The sequence below is a fragment of the Otolemur garnettii genome, unplaced genomic scaffold, assembly GCF_000181295.1.
Source record: "Otolemur garnettii isolate 467f Iridium unplaced genomic scaffold, OtoGar3 scaffold00019, whole genome shotgun sequence".
Taxonomy (NCBI): domain Eukaryota; kingdom Metazoa; phylum Chordata; class Mammalia; order Primates; family Galagidae; genus Otolemur; species Otolemur garnettii.
In genome coordinates, this window is record NW_003852414.1 from 3,722,606 (window position 1) to 3,735,357 (window position 12,752).

General features: G+C 43.1%; 1 protein-coding gene across 3 annotated transcripts in view; it reads left to right on the plus strand.

Annotated features, from left to right (window-relative positions):
• NRP1 (neuropilin 1) overlaps positions 1-7,469 on the plus strand; it is a 162,461-nt gene extending 154,992 nt beyond the window's left edge. For 2 of the 3 annotated variants that reach the window (XM_003786716.3, XM_012803355.2), the window contains exons 14-17: positions 290-561; positions 1,405-1,501; positions 3,559-3,609; positions 5,448-7,469. In XM_003786716.3, coding sequence (XP_003786764.1) covers positions 290-561; positions 1,405-1,501; positions 3,559-3,609; positions 5,448-5,737 — 710 coding nt within the window. In that variant the 3' untranslated portion in view covers positions 5,738-7,469. The remainder of the gene's footprint in view (positions 1-289; positions 562-1,404; positions 1,502-3,558; positions 3,610-5,447) is intronic. The other variant, XM_003786717.3, reaches the window with a different exon arrangement.
• The last annotated feature ends 5,283 nt before the right edge of the window (positions 7,470-12,752 follow it).

The following is a 12,752-nucleotide window of genomic DNA, read 5'->3' on the forward strand; positions in this document are numbered from 1 at the left end:
GTGCACGGGGCTGGGCTTTCAGTCTGCCTATGGTGGTGCAAAAGCTGATTTGAGTCACAGCCTGTGCCCGTGTGACAACGCATTCCACATATACAGGTGTCGGGATTAGTAGGGCTGCTTTCCAGCCTTCCCCTGATCAGATGTCCATTTGCAAAAGCTTCAAGCAGGGCTGTGAGTTCTAAGCATGTGGTCTCTTGGTGCTCCGCTCTGGACACTTCTGATTCATAGAACTTGAAAGAAGAATCAGAAAGCTGACCACTCTCCCTAACAGAGTTTTTTGTCACAACAGGAGATGGCAACTTTATCTACTCCCAGGCTGATGAAAATCAGAAAGGCAAAGTGGCCCGCCTGGTGAGCCCCGTGGTTTATTCCCAGAACTCTGCCTACTGCATGACGTTCTGGTATCACATGTCTGGGAACCACGTGGGCACACTGAGGGTCAAACTGCGCTACCAGAAGCCGGAAGAGTATGATCAGCTGGTCTGGATGGCCATTGGACACCAAGGAGACGACTGGAAGGAAGGACGAGTCTTGCTCCACAAGTCTCTGAAACTTTATCAGGTGTGCCCTTTTTCTTAGGCTGGGGAGGACAGTGGCTTTAAGAACAATGGGATAGGGCCAGGTGCTGTGGCTCATGCCTGAATCCCAGCACTCCCGGAGGATGAGGTGGTGGATCACCTGAGTTCAGGAGTTTGAGACCAGCCTGAGCAAAACTGAGACCCCCCATCTCAGCTAAAAATAGAACAATTAGCTGGGTGGGTTGGTGGGTGCCTGTAGTCCCAGCTACTGGCGGGGGGTGGGGGGTGGGGGAGGAGAGCTGAGTCAAGAAGATTGCTTGAGTCTGAGAGTTTGAGGGTGCTGTGAGCTATGACGCCCCAGAATTCCAGGCTAGGCAACAGAGTAAGACTCTGTCTCAAAAAAAAAAAAAAAAAGAAAAGAAAGAGGAAACAAAACACTGGAATAATATTTTGAAGATTATGCAAATGAGATGTGAGAATTATTCCAAAAATTCTTGTTGGCATTTCCCAGCCCTGAGCTATTGCTGCAATGATGATCACCCCCATAGCAGATTTTACAAGTCTCCTAGATTACAGGAGTAGAACGAATTTCTTAAGAGGGTGGGGAAGTACATCCTTGTCATCTATGTCCGGGCTGTCATAAGGTATCGTTTCATTTATTTGCTGCTTTTGCCCCCCCTTTTAAAAGTTTATATTATCAAAAGAGAGCTTGAAGAGAAGTCGTATTCCGTCCCCAGCAGCTAATGTGGATTCATGAGCGAAGTGTGTGCTGCTGCCAATGTGAAATCTAATTCATGTGCTGCGGCTTGCTCCGAACAAGCATTTGTAAACACGGCTGTGTGAGACCAGCATTTTAAATACTGTGAAAATGCTCTCATTTTGTTAGGTGATTTTTGAGGGAGAAATCGGAAAAGGAAATCTTGGCGGGATTGCCGTGGACGACATTAGTATTAACAACCACATCTCACAAGAAGACTGCACGAGTGAGTATGAGTTTCGACAAGATTCTTCCCATGGGCTGGTCTTTGTCGTGCTTGAGACCTAGAATGTCAGGTACATGGTAAGAAATGCATATTCCAGGGCAGAAGGCTATATGATCAAGTCAATTTACCATTAGCCACTCCATCCCTACCTAACCTAGTTCCTGCAGAATTTCTGCTTGTATCTACAAAACTCCATAGAGAATGTGGAATCCAAAGATTGTAGCAAAGAAGAAAGACTCCTATACAAGCTCTGTATGCCACACTGAAACGTTCTGATGAAAAACGGAAAACTCAGAACATCTGGATAATTCCAAATATCTGGGGGTCTAAACAAAACAGCAGGCCTCTGAAACTTTTGATCACAGTGAATTTAATTAAGATTACATTGTTAATGATTCATTGAAGCCATCATTCTTTGCTTTATTGCCAATAAGTAGATGTCTCTGACTCTCGAAATAGCTTAACGGACGTAAAAGAATAAATGGAATTCGGAGACTTTGCCTCCTATTTCAGAGTTGGGCTTTATCAGTCTGGGACTAGGTAGATAAATGACAGAGGAGCCCAATCCATATTCCCTAGTTCTTGATATATAATTACAAATAGCATCACTAATGGCAGTGTAATAGCATAGTAATTAGTCTTAAGCTCCATTTGCTACACTTAAACTTTTGTTATACATCATTATATAATAGGATGTTAATTATAATGAAATGGAATAAGCCTATTGGACAAATTTAAGACAAAGGAATCCTGTTGGCCATAATGGGTTTTTGGTCATTTCAGCAACTTACAAAGCTTTTATTATGTAATACATTGAATATACATAATCCCTAGACTGGTAATGATTTGATAGGATCAATTGAAGAAATTGGGCAAAAAAAGGGGCAGTGAATAAAAGTCTGTTTCTCATGCTACGTAAGGAAATCTGCTCAATGCCATGCTACTTAGCAAATCTTCACAAAAATGATGAAGCTTAATATTTTAGTGGCAACTACTTTACAGATTTCCCACACCTGGGGCTACCCTGCTGTTAAAATACACATGTCACATAGTTACACGATGTGTGTAATATCGCTGCTTCCCATTCCAAATAGTCACGCTGGTGATTATTTTTGAGATATTAAGCAAACCCCACAAACTAAAAGAAATGGAATCCACTTCAGTTCAACCAGTTTTAACCAAATGCATGCCCCATGCAGAGCAACTTGCTAGGTGCTATATCCAGTCACTGTACGTAGCTAAGAGAATTCTGGGGTTTTTTCTCTTCACGTGCTCTGTCCACTTACCTGTAGCTGCCAGGGGGAAAATCAAGCAGAGGGCTCCATTCAAACACTTCATTAATGTTTTACCAATGATGTCTATACCAGTAATGATAAGCCTAAGATAATCATACGATGATGAATCAAATATATATTCATCAACATTTAAGCGTGGGTGCTGAGATTTTCAACTACTTATCCATCGTTCATTCATTCATTCATTCAAGCACCTGTTAGAGACTTCAAAATGCTGGAATATGAGATTGTACAAAGAACTCAAAAACTCCTCCCCTGTACGAAGTACCATAAAGGATACTCGGACCCCCAATCTCCCATAGTATTAAATTTCACTTATTTACTTACCTTTTTTTTTTTTTAATAATACACAGGACTTCTGTCTCCAAAAGTTGGCATCCTACTTTGGTCAAGTAAACTAACACATACCAAACTCGGGAAGTGGTTAGCTGCAGACCTACCCCTGCTCCCTCTTTTCACCCAAGTTTTTCCACATTTCAAAGGCTCAGACTAGATCTCTCCACCTTTCTGTTCTAAAACAACATACTCTGCTAACAGCACAGCTCCCTGGGTTTAGATGTGATAACTCAGAGGGAGTGTCGTGACCTCATGTCACTGATTTCCAGGTTGTTTAACACGGCCTGTCTATGGCTCGACAGTTATGTGGTGGGTTCAGACTGTACCGAAAGACCCAAGGGAACCCATGCGAGGGCTCTGTAGTTGGCGTGCACTGTATCTCGCTGGCAGTTCAAATATCTCTTTCACTTTTGTTTGACTTGTCAGAACCGGCAGACCTGGACAAAAAGAACCCAGAAATTAAAATTGATGAAACAGGTAAATTGATCCTGCTGAACCATTTTTTTTTTTTAATTTTACTATGGTTTTCATTATGTGCATGAAGAAGTTTTTCTGGAACGCTAACATGCTGGTCTAGCAGAAACAATTCAGATGAAGTGAACATCCATGCTCAGGGCCCCAAGGTGATGTGGTGGATGGGATGACTGTCACAGAGTGCCCTCTCCTAAGATGACTGTGGGAACCTCTGTGACTACAGGAACAGAAAACTAGTGAAGACTATTTTCATACAGTTATTTGTAGCCAGCCCAGACTCTGGTGTCTGCTTGATATCCAGTTAGGGGTGTTGACAAGACTAGACCCACCCAACTTCTGTGATAATTTATTGCATTTGATCCATTTTTTTCCCCGTCTTCCTCTCCTCAAACCTTGGCTTTGTGATCATGAGAAGGATTTATTGAGTAACTACTAGGTCCTAAGCCCTTTACGTGTCTTATATTATTTAATCCCCATGGTGGCTTTATGGGGTTTATTTAACCCCCTTTCACAGATGAGGAGACCGAGACTTTAAAAGCATAGCTAATTAGGTGGTAGCCTTGAACTTGAGTCTGAGTCACTCTAAAATATGCCTTTTTGTCGAACACTGCTTTGTGATCAGAGGCAAGATCTATGACCAGAGTTAGCCCTTGACGGTCTTATTTTACTCCTGGAAGTTTCCACACCTCCCGGCCAGCATCGTGGGGTGCTGGGTACTTGCCCCAGCATTGCTCACAGCTGCATCCCAACCTTCACTGTCCCTCAGCGTCTGTCGCCATTAGAAATGGGGCCCCTACCATCCAGCCAGACCTGGACTCAGTAGAGACAAATAAATATGGCTCCGGGCTCTTAGTTGTATCAACACACTAAAAAGTCCACAGGGAGATGTAACCTTTATTAAAGATTGTTACAAAGCAGTATTTCTTCAAGGGAGAGCATCTTCATATGTCCCCAGGGAGTATCTCCCCCAGCTTGGGGATTTGCATCTCATATTTTTAGTTTTCTTTGATTGGAATCTTTGTGGGTCAGAACACCATTAAGTAAACACCAGGCAAGTTGTGCATTAACATTTTTGTCCCATTTCTAGTACCAGGTAATTAGGCTCACAGCTCCCACGTCAGTAATTTCTCGTGTTCCACTCTAAAGAAAACACGTCCCCAGGGACTGAGCTACAGCGTGGTGTGACCGACTCCAGTTAAACCACCAGGGCTGAGTATTAAATGTCTTCTGTGCAGCACGGCAAAGACACGGTTTCTCACGGGGAGCCGCACGCCCCGTGTCCGTGCCAGCAGCAAGCATTCTCTAGTTCTGAAAGCTCTCCCCTTCTTCACTGAAACCGCTTTACTTTTACCGCTTTTACACTTTTTCCACACGCTTTAGTCTCGTATCAACCAAGCCAGATGCTGGAAGGAGCACACCCAGGTGGGCAGCTCTGAACACGTCATCCATCATGTCCGGTTTTAGGATCAGACACCTGCGTAGGGAATGCCTCCCTTGCAAGTCCAATGTGTGACTTAAGTATTTTGCAAAGCTAAATAACTGCCTATCTGGCCAGGGACTGTAAACCCACAGTACAGTCTGGCACAGAGCCAGGCTGTGTGACATCTGAATTCGACCAGAACGCACTCCTCCCTGTTCCCCCCACATCCGTTGGTTCCATGAACTGAGAGATATGTCAGAATCCCAGCACCACCTGCCAATCCCTTAACCGTGAGTGGACGGGGCAGGCAAAACTGGGGCATGCGATTTGCTCCTGCTTTTCCATTTTTCTGTTTTCCCTCCTGCCTTCATCTGGCCCGTCCCCGTGGTGCTCACAAAGTCCATTTTGCTTTTCTCCGTAGGGAGCACCCCAGGCTACGAGGGTGAGGGGCAAGGTGAGAAGAACATCTCCAGGAAGCCCGGCAACGTGCTGAAGACCTTGGACCCCATCCTCATCACCATCATTGCCATGAGCGCCCTGGGCGTCCTCCTGGGGGCCGTCTGTGGGGTCGTGCTGTACTGTGCCTGTTGGCACAATGGGATGTCGGAAAGAAACCTGTCTGCCCTGGAGAACTACAACTTTGAACTCGTGGATGGCGTGAAGTTGAAAAAAGACAAACTGAACACACAAAGTACTTACTCGGAGGCATGAAGGCGGGCAGAGAGGAAAAGACAGCATCAGAGGATTGAGGTGGGAGGACGTGGCGTGCGGGCGCTGGCGACTGCCCCATCTTCTTTCACTGGGCAGGGTGCAAAGCGCGTGGCGCTGAGCCAGGCTTTTCTCAGGAGCTTCAATTGCGTGTGAGCGACAGACGTGGACAAGTGAGCTGTGTTAACAGTCGGAATCATGTACAGTCACCTTTTCTCCTGTTGGTTTAATTGGAATCATCAGATAGATGCTGGTGTTGAGACCAAGTATGATTGACTTAATAATTCATTTCAACCTCCTCCTCCCCTGCTCTCTCTCTCTCTCTCTCTCTCTCTCTCTCTCTTAATCTCTCTCTCTGTGTCTCTCCTCCTTCCTTTACGGAGTCTTTTCGGAAACTGTGCAAAAAAATCCAAGATGCTGGCACCAAGTGTATTGAGTGGGGCCCTTTTGACGGACATGCCACCCGTAGCCCAGTGCCCAGAATATATTCGACTAACCGCTTTTCAGTGGACTCCTGACGTCGTACTTGTGTATAATTGCCCGCATCGTGCATAGGCGAAGAATGATTAGGACGTTTTCTTTTCAAAGTACTATAGCCTCAGTCCCAGTATAACGTGTCAGCTCTGTTTACGAAGCAATACCGTCAGATTTTCTCGATGTTTTTCCAGTGTTGAACTAACCCCCGTGCTTGTGAACCCCATACAGAAAACTGTGCCATCACCAAACACTGCTGGCAACTGGGTGTACTGCTGCCAACCGCAACCACCACCACAACGCCCTTGGCACTGGCTAGTCGATGTCCTCTCAAGTGCCTTTTTGTTCGTACTGGTCCATTGTGTTACATTAACGACCCACTCCGCTTCCCGCTGGTGAAAGCCCTACTCTTTAATCAAACCCTGGTGGCCCACTGACTACGAAGAAAGTATATTTTAGTGTGAGACGTCAGCCCCCTCGGGAAGGCAAGGGCTCTGAAGATTTGGCAACGTGGCTTAATTGTTCTGCTTTCTCTGTAGTTCAAGTTCATGTCTCTTGACCCTTTTGTATAAAGCTGCGATATTCTCTCTGGCTCTTCTTTCATATGGAATGTATTTTCAAATGTAAAACTTCTTCTCTTTCTCTCCTATCTCTCTGTCTTGGGGTTTTTTTTTTTTGTTTTTTTGTTTTTTTCTTCTCTCTCCCTCTCTCTTAGAATTTAAGCATTTGCCATTGTCCAGAAAAGAAATTTACAGCTTTAACCTGCTGGGAATGGCAAACAATTTTACTAGTCAACTTTTATGTTTAAGAAAAAATAAATAAGGGAAATTCTTCACTTTGCCCTCCAAAGTCTAACTTTGGTTTTCTTGTTAACTGGTTAAAGTGACAGTATCTTTTTTCCTTAAGCCGTTTGTCAGTCTTTTCTGATCACAATGCCCTTCCCTAGAAGTGTTTGCATTTGGTAGAAATAGCTCTAAGTTGAGGAAAGAAATAATACCAATTGGCTTTCAAGTGAGGAAAGGAAGGATTGAATAAAATCTTCCAAATATCTAAAAACATGACATTTTTATGTCCAGATGTGCAAAAATGACCCAGGAGAACCTTCTTGTTTTGGTGTTGAGTCAGACCGGGAAGTGGAAGGAAGAACAGTTAATTTAAGAAAGAAACGATAAATCCTGATGGCTGGGGGGGAGTATTTTAAGATAAGAGGGGGAAAAATACATAAAGTCAAAGCAATTTTTTTTTTTTTTTTGAGACATAGTCACACTCTATTGCCCAGGCTGGAAGGTAGAGGCATCAGCTGTGCTCACAGCAACCTCAAACTCCTGGGCTAAGCAACCCTCCCTCCCCAGCCTCCTGAATAGCTGGAACCACAGGCACCCGCCATGACTCCTGGCAAATTTTTCCATTTTTAGTAGAGACAGAATCCCACTCTTGCTCAGACTGGTCTGGAACTCCAGAGCTCAAGGGATCCCACCGCCTCAGCCTCCCAGAGTGCTAGGATTACAGGTGTGAGCCACTGTACTTGGCCCCCAAACAAATATTTTAAAAAATCCATTCAATAGCAACCCTGCAAAAATAGACTTGAATAAGTGTTTCCAGAAACCTCCAGCAGCTCACCTGCCTTGGGGCTGGCAAGACCTAAGCCTGTCACAGAACAGGAGAACAGATATCTTATTAGGCAGCGTATGAATTAACCCAAAGAAGCTCTGGTTGTTTTGAGCGTGTTTTTGTCAGGACACGGTGTACATAAGATTTTTCACATCTCCCCCCTTCCCACATTGCTATAGGTCTCACTTAAATACATATATTGGGAGTCACATTTGCATCTTGCTCGGGACAGTCCATTCATCTTGGTTAAATTGGATTAAGAATGTCTTTTGTTTCCAGGAAAGTATTGATCCCCTCGAAAGAAGAATAGTTTTTTGTGGTCCCCAGAGGCCTTCATTTAGCTGTTTTTAATCCCCCCAGAAGGAAAGCACTAAGGAAGATTTGATTTTTTTTTTCTTCTTAAAGTAACAGACTTAAAAGTGGTCCTCAGCCAAGGAAAAATGATACTGCAACTTTAAATTTTAAAGTATCTTGCACTGATAAATATATTTAAGAATTATATGTTTATAAAGTTATTAATTTGTAAAGGCAGTGTTACAAAATGTTCAGTTTATATTGTTTTAGATTGTTTTGTAATTTTTAAAAGTGTAAAATAACATATTTTTTCCTTTATTGAAATCTATAAAACCCTCTGTAGTAAAATGTTTTCATTTTTGCTGGTATATGATTGCTCCGTGTTTTGTACCATCATAAGATTTTGTGCAGATTTTTTTTACAGAAATTTTTATTTTCTATGACAATATGACGCTTGTAAATTGTTGTTTCAAAACGAACAGCGAAGCCTTAACTTTAAATGACATTTGTATTCTCAGACACTGAGTGACATAAGAACCACATAGAACTGAACTGTAACTTCAATTCCAAACTATGACTACTACATTCCAAAGAAACAGTTGAATTAAACATTTTCATAAAATATCCCAAACCTGATGGCTTTTATTATATCAGTTCTGTTCTTAGTAAAGAAGTGGGTATTATCTCACCATCTAAAAACTTTCAAGATTTTCTTTTTTTTTAGAAGTTCTCTGTCAAAAATATCTTGGTCAAGAGAGAAGATTAAGAAGACATTTCCTGAAAGCAGTCTCTCGACCCAAGTGGGACCCTGTCGAGATAAGGAACATGGAATCTGGCCTGATAAATGGAAAATTCTTTTAATCCCAAGTTGTGTGTCACATGTTCTCTATTCTGTTTGGTTACAGTCTTTTTTTTTTTTCTTAATGATATTCACAAATGACTGTTGGTAAGTTTGTTTTGTAAAAAAAAAAAAAAAAAATAGGTGGTACCTCTGGCAGTGCTGGTGTATGTACCTAGGCTACTTGTCAATATAGGAAGAGTATAGCATGGCGTTACAACCAGCTATTTGGTAATTCTTAGGAAATTTTGTATTCCATCTGGGACCAAAATAATAGAAAATATATAAACAACAAGAAGTCAGCAGAAATGTTGAGATAAAGAATGCTGGTGAGGGGCCTTTAGAAAGTTTGTTATGGTAAAATTAGCCAAGCCTGGCCCTATCATTACCCACAGACCAACAATGCTTCACTACCTTCCTCTGAGTATAGAAAAACGTAGGGACTCCCCAAGGAGTAGGCAACTTGGGACAGCCATTCTCCGTGAATCAATACCTCCTCCACATCTTCTTTCTTGCCAGCCGCTTATCACTTTTTGCACTTTCCAAGATTAACTAAGACTAGAACGTTTTTCCTAAGGAGTGCATTTTTTGAGGTCTCTCTACTTAGAGGAAAGAATTTGAGACCGAGACAAATTCTATCAAATAGGAAATCGCTTGACCGCAGTTAAATTTCATCTGCATTCAGAGGTATTTCCAGAAAACATGATGACTTACAAGGAGCCTGTGACAACTGAGCCCCAGACACAAGTCTGAAAAATGCTAAGGGCTATGGACTAGCTCTGCTTCATTGCCTGAGATGCCCTGAAATCATATAGATGCTTTTCATCCCTTTCAGGTCTCCAGTTAGGGGTTAATCTAGGCCTTTCTTCCTAGGCTTAACAGGTTCAATCACTGTAGAATACTTCCAGATTAAGACTGAAATATTTAACTGAAAACATGAAAACTATTTACTGTTCTCTCGCCTGTCTTCCCTGATAAGTTATTAATTGCCACTTGGGCTGAAGGCAAACCAAACAGACATTCCATAATACTTCCATTCTGTACTGTTTCTGCTTCCCACTGGTAATTATAACCGGTTTTGTTGCATTAAAAAAAAAGTCTGGCAGTAATTATCTCTATTTCCCTAAAACTATATCCGCTAAGGGATCCTAAGCAGAATTTCAAGTTGGAATTGAGAGACCTGAGTGGAGAGACCCTCAAAATAAATAGAACTTAACCCCAAGAAGGATGTGAGACCAAGATGATAACTGGCGTCCCCCCTCCCAAAAAGATGCCAAAGAAACATGGCAAAATGCTTCAGATGAGAACATCACATTATCAGGGATGTGCACCTTCTTAGCAATCAAGGGCCAGGGAACTGATCCTACCATTTTAGAAGAGGAAGCCTGGAGGCATCATTTGTGATAATGGCTTTGTGTTTCTTTTTATTGAGAACCTTAGCTCTTTCCGCAGCAGCTCTGCCAGGTGAGGTGTTTACCCCACTTTGTAAATGAGGCGTCTGAAGCTCAGGAGTTTGAGTGACGAGCGTGGGATATGTCTGGTCTCATCCCCCTCTGCTGCGCCCACCGCTCCACAGTCCTGTGTTAGCTTGTGGGGTGTCCGCTCAGGGCCTTGCCCCTCGAAATGCATCCCGTGAGGCAGTGGCAGTGGCAGCATCTTCCCAGGCTGTGCCCCAGACCTACTGAAGTCATTTCAATACGACCCCCAGATGAGGGGTTTAAGGAGACCAGCAGCGCCCGCAAGCCAGGTGCGTTCCAGTTGGCACTGCGTGCAAACCCGTAAAGGAGAAACATCTGGGAAGGTTTCACAAAGCACTTTTCAGAAGAGTCTGAGCACAAAGCAGCCCAGAAAAGCAGAAAGGGAAATGAATACACTTAAGATGTCACTCACTTAACCCAGAAGCCCTTTGCAGCCGTCCTGCCTGATTGCTGGTGAGGGGCGAAAGCCTGGGTTTTTCTGACAGGGAAGAGATACTGCAATTGTCGTAATTTGCTGGATTAAAAAATTTTAGAGTGCTACAGAAGCAAGGCAAATAAACGCTCCTTTCCTTATCACGGGGCAGCCCGTGGAGAAAGGGGAGCCCACATCCACCTGTGAAGAGCAAAATCCTTCCACTCAAAAGAATTTGACTTGTACTGCACACGTGGTCGACGACTTTCCGAAGATGGAAAAATCCTGAGCGCTAAACGCTAGGCCAGCGGTTCTCAACCTATGGGTCGCAACCCACAGGAACTGTATTAAACGGGCACGGCATTAGGTAGGTTGAGAACCACTGAGACTAGACTGAATGAACCCTTTTTAATCTTAGATGATTTTTAATCTTGTTCCTTAGGGTTCTTATTGCACATTGGAACCTTGCACAGGAAGAAAATAGCAGATAATAGAGCTTGATGGTCAAAAAGAGGTTTTGGTCTGTTTGTGTTTTTTTATTTGAGACTCTCACCCTGGGTAGAGTGCTGTGGTGTAACAGCTCACAGCAACCTCAAACTCCTGGGCTCCAAGCAATCCTCTTGCCTCAGCCTCCCGAGTAGCTACAGGCAACCCCCCACAACACTCAGCTAGTTTCTATTTTTAGTAGAGATAGGGGTCTCACTTTTTGCTCAGGCTGGTTGTCAAATTTATAAGCTCAGTCAATTCATCCACCTCAGCCTCCCAGAGTGCTAGGATTATAAGCATGAGCCACTGTGCCTGGCCTTCAAAAGAGGGCTTTTCTATAGAAAGATTGTCTCATCCCCACATGTGAATGGAATGGTCCTATTATAATACAGGAGTTCAACAGATGTAAAATATTCATAGCCAATAGCCTAATTTTATCACTGCCCTGTGTATAGAGTTGGAGAGTCGCTTGATCTGGCAGCATGGTGGGCTGGAAATGGACTTGCTGTTCAGATGGTGTTTCTGAGTCTGTGTAGCTTGAAGAAGACAATGACTCACCCAGAGAGCAGGTGTCTGTCCCTCATGCATCTCCTTTCAGTGATTTTGGCCTCCCACCTCAGCATTTTTGACATGAGCCAATTCCATGCTCTTCCTTCAAGGCCCCAACATCATTTTTCAGAGACATGATGCTTATGCTCTTGATGTAATCCTGCTTGGAGACCATTTCATCGCCTCTAATTGTGTCCAACTTCTGAGAATTTTCAGCATTGGTCCAATCACTTCTTGACTTTGCATATGTGATACAGTTAAAGCACATCCGGTCGTTATCTTCAAATCTTTTCCAACTCTGCTGAGACTCAAGCCTCCCATTTCAAAGAAACTTATTTCTAGAGCCTTAAATATAATTTTCCTTGGGCCGATTTTTATTTATATTTAAGTCACCTAAATTCCTTCTCGTTGCAAAAAGAAATACACTTTCTGTCATTCACATAATAAACTGTCCCTTCTGTTTAATTTCATCTACACGGGAGAAGGTCTGGGTGATTGGAGAAAGTCCCTGGTGTGGCAAAATCTTGATTTCTCACCTGGAGTTTAAGCACGCAGAGCTACTACATGACATATGCGTGTTTCAACAACTCACGTTGTTGAATCTACTCTGCATAAATTTCTTACCCCCTAACATCATAACTGCTATAATTTTCTAAAGGCTGACTGTGTACCAGACTTGACTAGGTGGTTCAGCTAATCCCTAAAGCTACGTCATGATTGGAGGATGCAAAAAAGGAGGTTCAGAGAGGCTAAGAAGGGTCACAAATATCATGCAACTAGTTAGGAAGGGGCGTTTTCAAAATTCAAATATGAATCTATCTGACGCAAAGCTTGTAATCCTGAAGAGGTGCCTTATACTCCCTCCTCGGTGTGAAG